The sequence below is a fragment of the Corvus hawaiiensis genome, chromosome 8, assembly GCF_020740725.1.
Source record: "Corvus hawaiiensis isolate bCorHaw1 chromosome 8, bCorHaw1.pri.cur, whole genome shotgun sequence".
Classification (NCBI taxonomy): domain Eukaryota; kingdom Metazoa; phylum Chordata; class Aves; order Passeriformes; family Corvidae; genus Corvus; species Corvus hawaiiensis.
The window spans coordinates 4,786,730-4,804,013 of NC_063220.1; the positions used below are offsets into that span (position 1 = coordinate 4,786,730).

General features: G+C 41.0%; 1 protein-coding gene across 12 annotated transcripts in view; it reads right to left on the bottom strand.

Moving 5' to 3' along the window:
• TACC2 (transforming acidic coiled-coil containing protein 2) overlaps nucleotides 1-17,284 on the bottom strand; it is a 129,743-nt gene that overhangs the window by 10,854 nt on the left and 101,605 nt on the right. For 5 of the 12 annotated variants that reach the window (XM_048311633.1, XM_048311638.1, XM_048311636.1 and 2 more), the window contains 9 exons: nucleotides 15,974-16,034; nucleotides 14,747-14,954; nucleotides 10,913-10,974; nucleotides 9,981-10,096; nucleotides 9,030-9,201; nucleotides 8,766-8,906; nucleotides 7,775-7,855; nucleotides 1,729-1,872; nucleotides 1,254-1,330 (listed from right to left, as the gene is read on the bottom strand). In XM_048311633.1, the coding sequence (XP_048167590.1) occupies nucleotides 1,254-1,330; nucleotides 1,729-1,872; nucleotides 7,775-7,855; nucleotides 8,766-8,906; nucleotides 9,030-9,201; nucleotides 9,981-10,096; nucleotides 10,913-10,974; nucleotides 14,747-14,954; nucleotides 15,974-16,034 (1,062 nt within the window). The remainder of the gene's footprint in view (nucleotides 1-1,253; nucleotides 1,331-1,728; nucleotides 1,873-7,774; nucleotides 7,856-8,765; nucleotides 8,907-9,029; nucleotides 9,202-9,980; nucleotides 10,097-10,912; nucleotides 10,975-14,746; nucleotides 14,955-15,973; nucleotides 16,035-17,284) is intronic. The other 7 variants (XM_048311641.1, XM_048311640.1, XM_048311642.1 and 4 more) reach the window with 4 other exon arrangements.

Consider the following 17,284-nt stretch of genomic DNA (forward strand, 5'->3'; position numbering starts at 1 on the left):
TGAGACTCTTCATTTTGGCAAGAAGCTGGTGCTAGAACAGAAGAGATTTTAAAGAAAATTCAGTCTCAGAAGTGATTGTGTAAGTTATTACTTAAAGGAGGGATGCAAAATAATCTGACAGTTTCCTTTTATTAGTTAAGAGGGGGACCATTTTTTCTGGTTTTTGAAGGTAGAAAATAGTAAGCTTTAAAACTCCATGAAGTATTTTTATACATTCTCTCTTGCAATTGATGACTTTCTCAGACTCAGATCAATGAGCAGGCCAAGCTCATTGCTTTGTCCTTCTTATGGTCCTACCAACTGCAAAGAAAGAGAAAAGCTGAACCTTTCAACTGACTGAATGGGAGGCATCAGTGCTCCCTGGAGCTCACATCATCCACTACAGGGATTCTGTTGTCATCTTTGCAAGTGGTAGGACCTGGGCTGGAAAGGAAGGTCAAACCATGTTCCAGTATACAGATATTTAATGTAATAGAGGCAGGTTTGCAAGAGAAGTAAAATAGAACAGATACAACCAGAACAAACTGAAAAGCTCAGGGTCCTTCTGTCAGCTCTCCAATGGAACAAGAAAGCAAAGGCCAAGAGAACTATTGCTTAACTAAAATCAACCTTCGTGTGTGCAGCAATTAAAATATCATCTTAGTTCAAAGAAAAGGGTGTAGAATCTCCTTAAAAGCCAACATTCAGAGTGGTTCCTTTACAAGAAATGCTTTTGTACTGACACTGTCGTTTGATTTCTATTGTTAAACAACCATTTACAATCCTGGAGGGAGCCTGTACAACTCGTAACTATCTACAGATCTGCACATTCTTTCCTACATTCTTTCCTTTTTCCAAGTAAAACTACTTGTGAAGAGTGAATTTACCACTGCTATGTGCATCCCCCTACCAGCTCGGCAGGCACCTCAGCCAGTCTGCAACAGGAACCTCACTATGCAATCCATGTGAGAATTCCCACACAAACCAGAGAAAATCCTTCCCTGACATTAATCTGGAGTAAAACCTCTCCTATCTCGGTATTCTGAGGATGTGAATGACATTAGCAACACAGAAGTTTTCAGTGATTACCCTGAACGGGGGTGCCCACCATACAGAGAAAAGACTAACTATCAGTTCAGGATCGACCCAAAGCCTGAAATTAAAAATAGTGAAGCAAATTCAGCTAAGCAAAACAATCATATGAGCATGGCACTCTGTGTACTACCCACAGGCTGAGATGAGACTCTGACAGAGTGACCAAGTTAATAACCCACCTCATCTCCATCACTTCCCTTCTGCTTTCTTCATATTTCTCTTTCCACTCAGATACTTCCCTTTCCTTGGCCACAATCTGAAACAAAGAAAACAAAGGGAAAAAACCTCAGTGGATTATACCCATTTCTTAATTGCTATTACTAGCCAGACTAATATGGTACATAGATTTGTAAAACACATTTTACTCCTATTTCAAGCATCTTACCATTTTTATATAATTATATAGCAATGTTAAGATGCACAGAGTACACTTGAGAGCTAAAAACATAAAAGATTTATTTTTATATCATATCTGCTTTTCACTTACGTAAAACAAGTAAAACTTGCAGTGTAGCACCTTGTGCTATAGAGTGGCTGAGGACAGTTCCAAGAACAGAACAAGAGGTCCAAAATGCAAAGCATTTGGGAGAACACAGGAAAGAAGGGAACAACAAGCAGCATGTTTTTCCTTTCCCAAATCCTGGAGACAGTTACCTCTGCTCTGGCGAGCCGCAGTGCAGAGTCCAAGTCCTGCTGGGGGTAGAGCAGAGCCGTGGTGCTCTCTGCATCCGAGGCGCCGATGCGGGAGTACAGTGCACTTTTGGAGATGGAAACATCTGCTGGGATAGCAGGTTCTCTCTGTGTGTTTGTTTTTTTAAACACAAAGAAATGAACCATTAAATAGGTGTTTAGCTCATGTTTTCTGGGTGTGGTGCTAGGACTAGAATTCTGTGCACCTCTAAATTACAACAGTTGTTAACACTGACAAGGAGCTCTGAACTTAGCGATCATAAAATACACATTTAGGATCCCTAAGAAACACCAGAAGGGCCGTGATACCCTTATGCAGAGAAAATAAAGACAGCACTGCCATCAATATTTTAAAGTCTTCTCTTAGAAAACGTACGGCTTTTCACCAAAACATCCACAAGAAATGCACATCAGCAGAAGGAATCAGATCTGAAGGCAGAGAGCTTGTTAAGGGGAATTCTGCTTCCATAACAATAAATCAAGAAACCAGAAGCAAGAGGACAGCTCACTTTCTTAGGTCTGACCTGTCAGTACATGGTACCTATCACAAAGAATACCACATGGGAAGTGTGAATATGCAGTGACACTGCTGCCTCACTGGTGTCCAGCATGCGATTAGTCAGTTAAATGAGGCTTTTTTTTGCAGCTGTCAATTTTGCTCATGTCAGCAGCCCAGATTAAAGAGGGGAGAGCAGCATGTGTAATGAGGAGAGCAAAGAACAGGTACGTGACACTGAGATGCAGGAGATGTCTCACAAACAACTTTCGAGGCAAACAACCCAGGCTATAGCACATTAAAACTGAGGAGATGACAAAGGACAGTTCACAGAACCTCAGAAGGGTTTGGGCTGGGAGACACCTTAAAGCTCATCAAGTCCCACCCCCTGCCATGGGCAGGGACACCTTCCACTATCCCAGGGTGCTCCAAGCCCCGTCCAACCCGGCCTTGGGCACTTCCAGGGATGGGGTGGCCACAGCTTCTCCGGGCACTGCCAAGCCCCCTCCACCAAGCCACAGGAAGCCACAGAGAGGGCTGGACCATGAGTGGAGAGGAGAGTCAGGCTGATCAATGCCTTTTCCCATCCACTGATGCAAATGGATATTCACATCCTGTTTTTCTGGTGTAGCATTTCCTTGCTGCTGGAAAGGGGATAATGTATTTTTCCCATTTGCTTGTTAACTCTGTGCATAAAATAATACATCCTGTTCCTCTGAGTTCACTAATGCAGTACCTAAGTCTTCAGGCTTTACCTGCAGTAATTAAGAGTAGTAATCAACAGTTTTTCAATTACTTTTTTACATGAAAGAGAAAAAAATATTTTCCTATATATTATTGCAAAAGAGGGTGGTGTGGTTTGGTTTTAGTTGTTTTGTTTGGATTTTTTTAAAACAGAATAGCAGCGTCACACTCTACTGACTGAAGCACAGGAATGCAAAAGGGAGTACATAATGTCTGGATGAAGGTTCAGCCCTCATTAATTTCAACATCACATATTCTTGTCTCAACACTGGTAAAGGAAATTTTGCCAGATGCTATTCCATAAAACATTCATTTCCTCAGAGTTCTTCTCACACTGCCCAGGATCACAGAAATGATCCAAACCCACTGTTAATTCTGTTGTAATCCCTTGTGAGATCTCATATCACACCTGACTGAAGAAGCTGTATTAAAAATTGCATACAATGCACACAGGACCAGATGTTCTGGATACCACATCTGAAGAGAACATGAAGAAACACAAACAACATTACAAGACTAGCCAAGAAAATTTAATTAGAGCAAGAATAACCTAAACAGTACTTACAGAACACCTCACTGCCATCTTCATTTATAGGAGACTCTCACTAATTTGCTTGGTACTTTTTGTTTTTAAACCTGGGAGTCAATTGACTCTTACTTCTAGGATTTATGGAGCAGGATATCCCTTCTCTGTTTTTGCTGCCTTTAACATGAACACCCAAAATAATGATCAATTCCAGCAGAATTAGGAGGTGCAACCTCAAACCCCATGGATTTTCCTACCAGAGAAAAAGCATTCCAGGATTTATCAAAACTGCATAGCCTGTGCTCTTGAAAGTATCTCCAAGTGTACAACAACTACATAGGAATAAATACACCTGGGACACAAGCTCGGATATGTCTGTAAATGAATAAATACAAAAAATGTACTTTAGTCCCTCCTCAATCACAAGGCAAGAATAACTGGGAGATAAAAATGAGCCATTAGATCATCAAAGCTGTCCTCCAAAGACAGGCCATCCCTCAGATCGATCTGCTGAACTGCATCTGTCACATTTCAAAAGCTTCCTGCAGCTTAATTTGCTGGATCTCATAAAGAGATTGCTGGAAAATACTCATTGTGCCAAAAACCCCACAAATTTCCTCAAGTTCATATAAAAACATGTCAAAGGAACTTCTGGGAGGATGACAATTTTTAAAGAAAGAGACATTTAAAGCATTTAATACACACAGCTGTTTTTATATAGTGCACAACACCTCATTACTACAGGTATGTTTTCTCTAGTTCTCTTTGCATTTGAGTAAACTGTACAAAACAATAGCAATAAGGACATGCAAAACAGCTTAAAATTTCCAAAAATGACTATAAAAACTCTTGGGATTTAAGCACTGAGCAGAAATGCTTGTGGCAGTGACCCAACCAGTACTGCCCTCTGGAAACACTGTGCACAAGTCCCCAACTGGGCTCCCTGGCAGAAGTAACCAGTAAAAGTCATCATGGTTTTACTTCCAAAGCTAATTTTACACAGCTCCTAACTGATGCAGAACTCAGAAACTGTTATTTGCTGCCTGAAGAATATTCCTACCCCGAGAAAATAACAGAACCTGACCAACAGGATGATAGTATTACCCAAAATAACCCAATAATAATGCTTTAACACCTAACTGCTGAGAAGGTAAGCAGTTAATTGGGGTAATAATCAGCACAGGGATTTGTAAGTCACTAAACCTCGCACAGAAAGATTAGAGTCTTCAGGGGAATTACTACAAAATGTAGGTCACTGCAATCTTAGTGTAAATATTTGAGAGCTCAATATGCTTCTCTTCCCAGCACCTTTCACAGAAACCAGGTATCTGACCAGGAGGGGAGCAGATGCACATCTATTAACCAGCTGCAGTTATCTCACTTCCAGGAGGTCAAAGTGGAAGAAAATAGAGAAATGGCATGAAAATGAAAACTAGTTTTTATCATAGCCATTAAAGGAATGTGTGTTTAGCCCTGCTGAAAATGAGGCTGCCCTTTCCAAGCACTGAAATGCTGCCTGGGTGTGCACGGAATAATGGACTCTTTAACCAACTGATGTGTGAGCAGACAGGTCAATGCAGGCAAAGTGAGAACCTACTTGTGCTTGCAAATACATGGAAAGGCAAGTAAAACCCAAGCCTGGAAAGTTTTGCTAAAATCAATGGCACTGCTGCTTGAAGGAAATATTCCTCCTTCACTACCATGAGAGACCCCAAGGCTGTGATGCACTAATCCCATTTTTGCCCACGCCTTTCCTTTCAGTCTTTTTTCTTGGACTGAAACACCCAACTCTCCATCACCTCAGCATCCACAGGGTGCTGGACACAAACCCTACTCAAGCTGCACCTATTAAAAAATTACCTCACGACATCCAAAGGAAGACTGTTCAGTAGAAAAGTGTTAATTCACCTCAATGCTGGAAAACAGAAATATTTGGCAATGTAAAAGCAGATGACTGGTCCTGCTGTTGTTGAAGTCTGTGAGAAGAATTTTGGGAGTAGCCAAATACCTTCCCTCTGCCTGAGAACAACAAACTCACACCCTTATTCTTACTCCTAGTAGTAGCACAAAACGCTCATATTTAATCTTTATTTTAGGTGACCTAATTTGTCATAACAAGTGCTTCTGTCTTTATTTATCAACTTATTCTTGTTACCCATCCAGGAATGGTTTAGCAAATGTTAAATGTAATTATACAGCACTCAGAAAAGAACAGAGGCCAGCCATCCAGAAGGGAATTCTGCCAGGAGCATCCAAATTTAAGTCACTGCAGTCATCTGCTGGTTTCTATTCTACTTAATCCAGGCCATCAGTCACTGTAGGTCACAAGGAGTGTCATCATAGGCTAATTTAACACCAGCAACCTCCCACTGAAATAGCAAAGTTACACAAGGACAAAAGTCCTTCCCAGCCTAACATGACACCCATGGTATTTGTCTACAAGCACTGATGTAACTGGACCAACATGGGGCTTTTGTCATCATTAACCTGCTGCCAATTCTCTGTCAGAGATGGGAGTTTTGCCTGTTGTTCTCTCCTTACCTCTGCTTATCATTTTGTTATCTTCGTTACACAGATTAATGACATTTTCTAAAAAGTCACATGAAATGCATTTCCTATTTCTAAGCTCTAAGGAGTTCAAAACTTGTTCTAGATAAACAGGATGCTGTGAAGATGTTAAACAGCATCTTTCAAATGTAACTTCACATTCTGTAACATTTTTGCAGCTCAGAATCTCTCCTGGGTAGCTCACAAGTAATCACAAACACACAAAACCATTCTCTTCAGTCTAAAATGCTACAATCTGTGAGTTTCTAAATCGTTGGCTGGTTGCAAAAATGCAGATTTTTAATAGAAGTTTTTTGCATAACCCATGAAGAGCATCTAATATTTTGTGCTTCATCTCAGGTGTTTCCTGATGCTGGAGGGCCTGAATCCTGCATGTTCTAGCAAAGTGTTGGGAGGACAAGGAATTTGAGAGAGAATAAGGAGGTAGAGAGGATCTAGAGACCTCGTTCTCTTCCAACACCTGACACTCAGGGGAGCAGAGCAAGTGGACACAGTCACACACAGGAAAATTATTTTTGTTTTTCCTCCTTTGTTCTTTATGTTCCTTATTATTAATTGTAGGCCTGCTTAGTCCTTCTAATGAAGACAAGAGCATCTTTTTCTTAATTAAATACAAGATTGTAGCCACATAGTCTTAAAATCTTAAAATACTCTTAAATCTGTGAGGAACGTGTTTACCTTAGTAAATGTATGTGCACAACAGAAACGAGGTGGCTCGTGGGCTATTTAAGGTATATGAAATAAATCACATATGATCACTGTTTTTTCAGAAGAGTACAGTTAACCTTAAAAAAAAAAATCTTTATGAAGTAGCTACTTAATAACTGATCTTTAAAGATCAGTTATAAAGAAATCCTACCCTGTAACCAGTCCAAATGCTGTTGTGATGCAATGAACTTGATATGATTTAGGATTGGGCAAAGGACTTTCTGCTGACTTATTAACGGACAGTACAAGAGGAGGCAGGTGACTGGAAATGTCTCACTGCAGCAGGACACTGCCATCCCCTCAGAATCCCAATCAGCTGATACCCTTCCCCAAGAAAGTCACATTTATGGAATGACTTCTTCGGCTTTCCAAACACAGCGAGTTCCACGTGCATCCCTACAACAGCAGTGCAAAGCATCACTCAGGCACAACCAGCCAGCATGAGCTGGAAGTAGCAATGAAAAAATAAGATTTAGATCTTTATGAATAAAGACACATTGTGTTGGGAGGCCTTTTCTCCTTGGGAGCTCTGTAGCCCTTCCAACCCTGCTGCAGTCCCTTTCTTCAGATGCCTGAGGGCAAGGTTGACTGAATTCCTCACTTCTAAACTTTGAGGGTCAAAGGTATCTGACTTCAAGCTGAAAATACCAACGAAAGACAAAATGTCCTTGTGGCCAAAGCAGACCTGGTATTCTTCACCATCAAATACTTTAGGACAAATCTTGCTGCAGAGGAATGACAAACCTGGACCGCAGAATCCATCTCCTGCGGAAGGAACACTGCTGCTTCTTGCCTGTTGTTAATTGGGGTGTGAGTGGGGTGGGTGACAGCGTTTTTGTGTCAGCTCTGCTGCCAGCATGCTCCTGGGTGTCCCCCCAGGGCGCCCCAGTCCCTGCTCCAGGAAAAGCAGCACTCGGCTCCCCAGGCTGGGCACACTCACACACACAGGGCAGGCACAAACCAGGTACCTTGGAGCGCAAAGAGGAGAGGGCAATCTGCCTGGCTAACTTCAGCGCTTCTATCCTCATGGCAGCAAACTCTAACTCCTCCTGTCAAAGGGTTTGGTGGGGAGGCCCCCACAGGGAAAAAAATGTAGTAAGAACATGGTAAAAATGGTTGATGTACTCAAAAATGAAATGTTAGATTTTAACGTGTAATTCAGACAATTTCTGGGTGACAAACACACCCCAAATTCCCCTCAGGATGAGGACAGTGATACAAAAATCCAGGGGTTGGTTAGTTTTGAGATAGCTGTACAGAAATATAACTTTTATTAGGTGATCAGTATGAACAATACTTCATGTAAAAGCAATGTTTTCTGAAGGTAAAGCTGTTTTATCACAGATTCCTCCCCTGTCATTTCCATTTTATGTGAATTTATGCCACATGCTGGTCTCATGTGGCATAAACCTCTCAACCTTTGCTTAAAAATTTCACTATAAATATTCCAGAAAATATGTCCTGACATACACAACTGGTCTGCATATTAATTTGTTTTTCCTAGAAGAAACCATGCCAAATTCTGCATTGGAGAGATTTCTAGAAAAACAAAGCCTGATTTTCATTTCAGCAGAATTAAGTCCTGAATCTCAAAAAATGAATCTTTGCACTAAGGCCAGGTGTCAAGACTACTCTCCAGACATCAAGTCCTGTGCTCAAGCTTAAAAAATTTTGCTTTAGAAAGACTTCTGGAAAATAGATACCTTAGAGGTACAGGATAGGTGCTGATGAAATTTAAGCTTATGTATTATATGAATTACGTGAGTTAAGTGAAAGTATCTTTGCTCCTTAAGACTTTGAAAGAGAAGAGTTACTTTGAGAAGAATCAAATAATTATTTTAATTCTTTTCTACATCCCCTTCAAGCCTCCTTCCACCCCTTTCAGATGAGGCAAAGCATTCCTCTGCCTGTGTAAGGAGAAACAGAAAGAAGAATGACATTTATATTTCTTCTACAAACCTGAAGTTTCTGAGCAAATACTGGGGGGTTCTTTTCTGCTAGGTCAGGGTCTAGATATTCAGGCTGATCACATATTGAGGCTTTCTTAGATATCCTATTGAGAAGAGCATCAGCAGACACAAAGGAGTCTTCAGGAGATGTCTGGAGGGTAAAGAGGAGACTAAATAAGCAAGAGAGGTTTTTGCCCAAGGAGTTCAGGCCAAAAGCAAAATGCAAAATTTCTGCACGAAAATGATTCCCAAACTCTTATCATACAGGACTTACTATTTCAATAGCCTCTGGAGTTGTTCCTAGAGTCATGGGCTCTAGGTCTTTCTGCTTGGCCTTGTCAGGGGACTGTAAGTGTGCCTCCTGGCTGGCAGCTAGGACTCGGGAAGCTGGGTGTGGTATTTTCATGCCAGAGGACTGCTGGGCTTCAGGGTCTTCAAAACTTGACCTGGAAAAAGATTGTGTACGTGTTTTCAGGGTGGAGCACAAGGCCTTCACAATTCTGATTCTAGTAACAGCTGAGCAAGTCCTCTTCATCACTTTCATGTATATATAAATATATAAATACATATATATAGATACACACATTGTTTCAACTCAATTTGACATCGTTATATCTCATAACACTTTGCAATATCCTTTCAAAACAATGCACTGGAGACTGCTAAATAAAACCAGTTCCATCAGAAATGTCACATTCCTTCAACATTTCTCACTTGCCTTTTTAGCCCTTCTCATTGTAACCTACCTCTCTCCCAAAACACAACTCTTACTAACAAGAACAGATGTCCTTGACTAGCAAAATTATTGGAAGTAAAAACAACTCCCACATCCTGGTCTTATGAACAAGAGTCCTTGTTCAGAAAATGTAACCAGGAAAAGCCAAGTGAAAAATTGCAATTAACAAATTTCTAGATTAACATGAAAATTGCCTCAGTATCTGAGGAAAAAGCTTTATGTAGGAGGCCACTGTCCAGTGAAACAGTTGCCACTGTGACTCTATTTAGTTAGAACGTGAAGGAGAAATAGATGTCCTTACTCCCTCGCATCATGAAACTTGTGCATCTTTGCCCTCTGTTCTCTATCATATGTGCACACAGATGGGGATCTATTTTTAAACAAATAACTTGGCAACACAGAGGCAGGGAGAGGAAGAAGTGCCTGTGTACGTGCTCTGAGGGTAACGCACTCCCCTGACACCCTCTTCCACTGCTGGCAGTGACCTACCCTGAGCAGGGAGTTGTGGAGTCAGACAATCTGATGGGAGGTGATTTCACTGGGCTCTCCTGCTGTGCATCAAACATTAGGTACAAGGACTGTTTCTTCGGGGTGCTATCATCCTGCTGGCGACAGGGAAAGAGAAACTCATTAAGCAATTCACCCATTCTCCATTAAAGCTAATTCAGGTCACTGAAGCCTTCAGTGAGCAAATGACAGAAAACTAATAATACAGGGTTGTAATGCTGATACTGAGATGGACCCTTTCAGGAAGAAACCATCAAAGGACAAAACCTAAACAGTTCACTCTTTGTAGTGGCTCTCCTCCCACTTTGGGGTTAATCAGATTTCTCTGGTCCTGTCAGGCAGGAGGCATCCCTTGGCTGAGGTTACTAAAATATTCATTGAAAATTCTCATTGGTTTAAGTACCTGGCATACATGCCTGATTTTCCTAACTTCCCCAGTGAATATCCCCTCATTGGATCCAGTCAAGCTATCAAATCCATGGATTAAAAAGAAGGTGAAAGAAATAATAATGTATAGTTCTGCATTCCATACTTCACACTAATTCTGTTTCTCTCCTGATTCCCTCCAGCTTCTTCAAAGTTTTACTCTCAGTTTCTTAAATAGTTCAATAGTTGGTGCAGACAGCTCTGCATTCTGCACTGCTGGAAATACTGATTGGCTTTGAATCTCCTGAAAGAACTACTATGATGCTAGCTTTAAAATAAAAACATAAAATGGAACAAGATTTACAGGACACAGGACAACAGAGCACAGGCAATTTACCCCAGTTATGCCAATTTCAAGGAACTGGTTTTGCAAATTTGCTGCAGGCACATCATAATTAATTTAAAGGGTGGTGATGCTGAGGGCATTATCAGGATGGTATATTATGACAAGGGAATGCAAATGAATGGAAATGGAGGTGAGAACTTACAGGCACAGAGGAGCCTATTTTCTCCATATATTCTATTTCATATGAGTTGCCATATTCCAATTCTGCAACAGAAACAAGAAAAAGTGGTGTTAATACATGCCATGCCATGATTTTTGCAGAAGTAAATGAGATCTCATTGACAAGGGCCACTCCCACTCTGCTCAATACCTTCCAATGACATATTAAAAATAGGAAATACAGAGAGAAAACAGAAGGTGCACTGATAGTCACTGATTTTCAACAATGAACCTATGACACATTTCAAGCAAATCATCTTGCCAGAAAAAAAATCAGCTTTTCAATTTGCCCCAGGGACCAGAATGTTAAGAAAGTTTCAGAGTCATTTCAGAGTACAGACAACTTTAACCCATCATGTTATCTTATCACAGAAAACACATTTTTTCAATAATTGGCAGTGCTGATGCCAATTTCCTTAAAAAAAAAAATTTAACAGCCGTTGAGAAATTAATTAATTTCTATTTCTTCATGTTTATCACACAATTCTTAATTACAACCAACTACTGTGATATCACTTAAGAAAAAGATACCTAAAACACCTGAATGCTCATGGACCGGGGGTGAGTCACCCGCCCAGCTTACTGGGCTGTTCTCACATTTTATTTTCAGAGAAAGAGTCTAAGGCAGGAAAGTTTACAAAGAACCCTAAGTCTAAAATTTAATAAAAATGCAAATCTTAACTGCTTCTCTGTTTCTAATCTCCCAGTTACACTGGAGGGAATAACACAGCATTTCTTCCCAACCCATGGTCACCCAGTAGCTGATACAGCAACTGAGAGATCTAACACAGGAAAAGAGATCATACCTTCCTGCACTCAAATAAAAGCAAACTTCCTACAATGACAACCTAATTTAAGAATTAAAAGCATAATTAATTTGTCCAAATGCTGTACTTTATTCTGTTTCCATGACTTAATTCAATAAACCACTTGCATAACTTGATTTCCATTGTAAAGAAATCCTAAGGAATGGCACAATAGCATTTGCATTATGATAAAATCATGTGCTTAAATCCATCTAGATTTGGACAGCTTTTGAAAAGTAGGGCTTGCATTAGGAAGATGATGACCATCACTGAAATGTTTGATATTTAAAAACAAACAACCCTGAAGGTAATCTCTTGCCTGTTTTGTTGATTAAAAGAGTTTTAGAGGGTTCATTGTGATTTTACAATGCTTGATTTATGTTTTTTAATAATAAAAAGCAGTGCACAAGGACTGTAATTCCACAAGTTATGTCTTTTGTCAAACAACCACTGAAGAGGAAGAGCCACCAACTCTAGTACTTGTTGGGGATATTCACAGTAAACCTTGCAAGTGAAGAGAAAGCTGTAATAGCAGGCTCCTCACATTTAAATTCCTAGCACCATATGTTTAAAGTGGTAATAGGGAGCCAGGCAAGATGGACAACCTCCTGGTGTCAGATACCAGCGATATCCTATCCCACTCACTCTTCTTCCCAGTGAAAGCAAAACCCAAACTGGAAGGATGAATTCAAACCCTCTACGAGGAGCTGAACTGCAGGATAAAGCCTGAAATCCCAGGTAACAGCAGCGTTTAGAAACTGCCTTTCTGTATCCCATTTATCTCCAAGCAGCCCAGTGAGGTGCATCAGGAGCATTTATGGAGCAGCTTTATGCTCCAAAGAGCAATCCGAGTGTCCAGGCAGGCTCACGGGCAGCAGACGTTCCGGCACTGTCCTCTGCTGGCACAGCCACAGGGATCCTCCACCTGCCTGCAGCACTGCCAGCAGCTCTGCAATCCCTGTCCAAACTGACTGCTGGGACAACACAGATTTAACTTTACTGCTGAGAAAAAAAAACCCAAAAAGGCAGGACACAGATGGAAATAGTCCAAGTAGAAACAAAAGGAGTAACGCGGCTGGCTAAACGCAGTTTGTTTCGTCTCACTGCTCTCAGGAGTCTCCAGCATAATTCCTCTCTCTCCTCTCCTCTCAGACATTATCTCCCCTCCAAAATCTCAGGCTCTGGTTATCTCTACACATTCAACATTAGAAAAGCCCAGGCTATCCCACGAAGCAAGATAATTATCTTTTATAAACACGTACAACAGACTTACTAAGTGATGTCCTCCAACTCCTCCTACAAATAGCTGCAAGATTACATCAGAATTTTCTGCTAACAATTACGGCTTATTTCGGGTCTGTGCAACAGGAAAATGGCAGCAGCTATAGGCAGTGCCTGAAACAGATGAGGGCTGGATGCACGGGCTGATTCAGGAGCTGGGCTGTATCTGTACCAAAGCAGTGTTGTGTTACAGGGTAACACTTACACGGGTGTCTGGGAGAGGTAAAAATACCTGCACTGAGAAACAGCCCTCAAATTACTCAGAAACTTCTCAAAGCTGCAGGAGCAAGACTGTGAAGGGGAAAAAATTATTATTTTTAAGAGATGTGAAAAGCGGAAGCATGGTTGATTATAATGAGCATGCAATCTGAAACCCCGACTGTACCATGCAGCACACACGAGACAGGACAATTACCATTTAATTAGGAGCTTTGCTCACTTTCTTCTACCCACTTGGAAAGCTAAAATGATTGTTTCAGAGTGTCTCTGTATTCTTTTGCTCCATTTCCTTCCATATAGTTTCCATTTTCCCAGATTTAGGGGGGCTTATTTTCTAAAAGGTGTTTCTTTAAGTTATTTTTTAAAATTTAAATTTAAAATAAAAACGGGGAAGTCAGTGTCTAAAATTTATAATTTGACAACGAAGCCAAATGAATTCATCTAGACTGAAATACTTATCTGTTCAGAAGAAGACTCGACAGATTTCCAAAAAGCCTAGGGTACACGAGCACATGCATATGAACAAAAGCACTGTGATTGTTGTTGTTTTTGATGTCAAACACCTTGACCTACAAGTTTAGCAGTTCTTAATCAGTCATAAATTTAGACCCAGCCTAAAATGGCATAAAGGAAATTTAATGGCAGACTGGGACAGGGACTGAAAGGTTAGGGGAAAAAACATGAATTCTGATCAAGAAGAAAAAGTTTAAGCCAAGTTAAACTCAAACATGCTTCCACCCACAAAGCTGAACATCTGCCTTTGGAGCAGATGTTGCAAAGCAGAATTCCCTTCGGTAGCCCCAAGGAAGGCCACACACAAATTTTCTTAATTCTGTCTCTTCCACATTTCACAGACCTGGAATGACAGTTCTCTAAACAGAAACTTCCACCTTTAGCTCACAAATGTTTACAGGAAGGTATGGCAGGAAAAACATTAATAGGCTGATCTAGTAGGGAATTTTATCTGGAAATATGAATGGTAACTATCTTATGCAGGGGATATCCTGGACATCCTTATGCATAAAGATACCTGGAGCCCAGGAAGCTGGAGGAGAGATGGAATGTTAAGGGTATTAATGCAATACAGAAAATTCGAGCAGAATTTTGACATGGGACCTTCTCCCATCCAGGTTAAGGAACAGGCTCAGGCAGAATCAGTAGCTCAGTGACTCTGGAGCAGTATCAGACCCCAGTCTCCTGTGAAGGCACTCAGAGAATACATTGCATGCAGAGAAGAACAATTAATCACACAAAGGAAGCAAAAGCCTTTCTCTGAAGTCCCCTCTTGTTTCCCTTTAAGCATCTTCTCTGCCCTGAAAACTCAACGTTGGACTACTGGGGTCTTATATTCAGCTCCCCATAATTGCCACGTTCCCCAGAATGGCCCAGAGAGCAGCATTTGTAGGGTTCCCTAATAAAGAGTCTGCATTCAGCAGAGTACAGGCCAACATCCTCAGCCTAACCAAACCCCCTCTCTCAGTAAACATCCCCCTGGCTGGAGCAGACAGTACCCTCTGTGGGAGAGCTGAACTTGGTCTCGTTGACGAAGGTGGACAGGTCAGAGGGCTGTGGGTAGTCCTGCTTGTCCGTGTTCAGGTCCACAGTCATGCAGGTCCACTTCTGACCCGTCACGGAGGACGCCAGTTTCTCCTCATCCGTGGCATGAACCACTGTGGAGATGACAGGAGGTGTTTCTGGAGTTGGCAGTGGAGTAGGGTCCTGCAGCAAACAAGAGCCAATTAATTCCATTATCTTTCACTAACACACGGAACAGCTCAATCTCTGAATTCCTCTGCACCGCCTGAGCCATCTTTTTAATTCCATAATCTCTGCTGCAGCTCTGTGTAAAATACCTAATGGAAAATACCAACTCTACCAGCAGCAAGTTTTCCCAGTATAACTAAGCTCTTTGATGATATACTTGCATTGCAAAGCTGCTTTGATAACAGGGAAGAAAGAAGATCCAGAGCTGTTGAAATCTGTTAGGCACTTGACACAAGTGGCACACATCATCCATCACTGAAGTCTCTGACTACCAAAACTGACTTTGTAGGCTTCCCTCATAGGAGCAAACCTTCCTAGGTCCACGAGGTCACGAACCCTTTCCCCTTTCTTCACTTCTACGTTGTCAAGCAACACAAATAAAAGGGCAGGATGGATAACAGGAAGAGGAACAGCAGCGTGGAAGGAGCTGTGCCACATCAAAGCAGTCAGGCCTTTGTAGAAGAGCAGCTTTTGTTAACTTCTCTTCCAAGAAAACCACCTGCCAGCAGTTTACAATATGGAATCAAATTATCCAAGCACATGTTCCTGGTAGATCAGCCCACTTGGTTTATTTCTGTTTCCTTTCCAGCCCACCAATTTGGTGCGTTTAGTTTCTTACTTCCTAATCTTAAAATTCCAGGGTGGATAGTGATGTCTCGTTTTTCAGACAACTGACTGAACATATTTATTCCTATCCTTGCTCCATCTTAACTCAGGGCTTTCCAAAATACATTTGCTAATACTCTAACTGGAATTCCCAGGGCAAATACTAGATCTATGTTGTATACACACTTCTAGAGACCAAAAGGTTAATGCCTTATGGTTATAGCTTAATGCACTATACGTGGACACCAATAAACAAAACTCTCTTCTGTTACCAAATGTACAATTCCACAACTAAATTAATTAAATTCCCCCTTTTTTGCCCCTTCAAGAACACAAATTACATGCATCAAAACAAAGCAGCACTTTACCTGAGAAGGAGGATCTGACAGCGGGGATCTTTTTGGTGACTTTTTCACCCTAAATGTATCACTGAAAATAAAGGTCACACTGTTAATATGGTAATAGCAGCAAGAATCAGGTCACTTCACACTTAGCAAGAGACAGCACAGACAATGCAACCTCTGTAAGCCCTTCTGCATTAAAATCCCATCCATTAGGCAGCAGCACCACAGACAAACATGCCATGGGTACATATTTCTGTCATGCACTTGGAACAGGCCTTGATTCCCCAAAAGCTGAGAACAGCAGGATTGCCATATTTTTCATGCTAACTCCTCACACATTCACAGGGCAGAGTTACTGCTCGGCTGCAGTTCAAATCCCTGCTCCACCACAGGCACCCTCTGGGGCCCTGTGGAAATGATCTGGCTTCTGTCTGCTTCAGTTTCCCATCCAAAAATTAGGTCTAACCCACACCTTTACCTGAGAATTAAAACTCTGATAAACTTAGGCTCCAATGACCCCAAAAACCATGAAGAAAAAACCTGGTCTGCTTTAAATGAACAGAATAAAACCATCTGATGCAGATGCTGTTCCCCAGATGCCAGAACAACCTGTATCATTACAAGTGGGCATAACAATGTTTTTAAAAACAAATACAACAAGAAATATGGCAATTCTGCTTCCAGTTCCCCCAACACCTCACAGTGCAGACTGGGAGCATGAACACTGTAGCCCTCCAAAATCCCACAGGTTTCAATCAAGCAAAAGGAATGAAGAACACACATTATGTCATGATGGTGGATAATTATGAATGTTGCCTTTATGTTTATTCACAATTGGCTAAAATATTTTCTAACCAGAAATAAACTAATTCTCTATCTGTTCTCTTGATGCACATTGCCAGAGTTATTCAAAACCATTTATGTTATGAGCTACAAGAGGGAGAAAAATACCACAGCAAACTCACTGAAAAAGACTTTATGTTTGAACTGAGATGCAGTGGCAAAAATTAGTGCCCACAAGCTCATCCCTAAGCAATGATGGCAAGGTTGTCACTAGAAATTCTAATGGTGGGTTTCAGTTGGCAGAGGGTAAATCAATACCACTTCTAGAGGGAAAAATAAATTGGGCAGCTGAATATTGGTGTGTTCAATGCCATTAATTATCCAGTTATGATGACAGAATTAATAAGGATAACTTTTTCCTTTAAGAAGGACAAGCACTTTATGCAGTAGTTACAAAGAACTGACTGTGCAACGTTGTTCAATGGTAGAAATAAAACTTCCATATTTTAGCTCAAGGATACAAAATCTCTATAGTTTTTAAATGAGGATCTT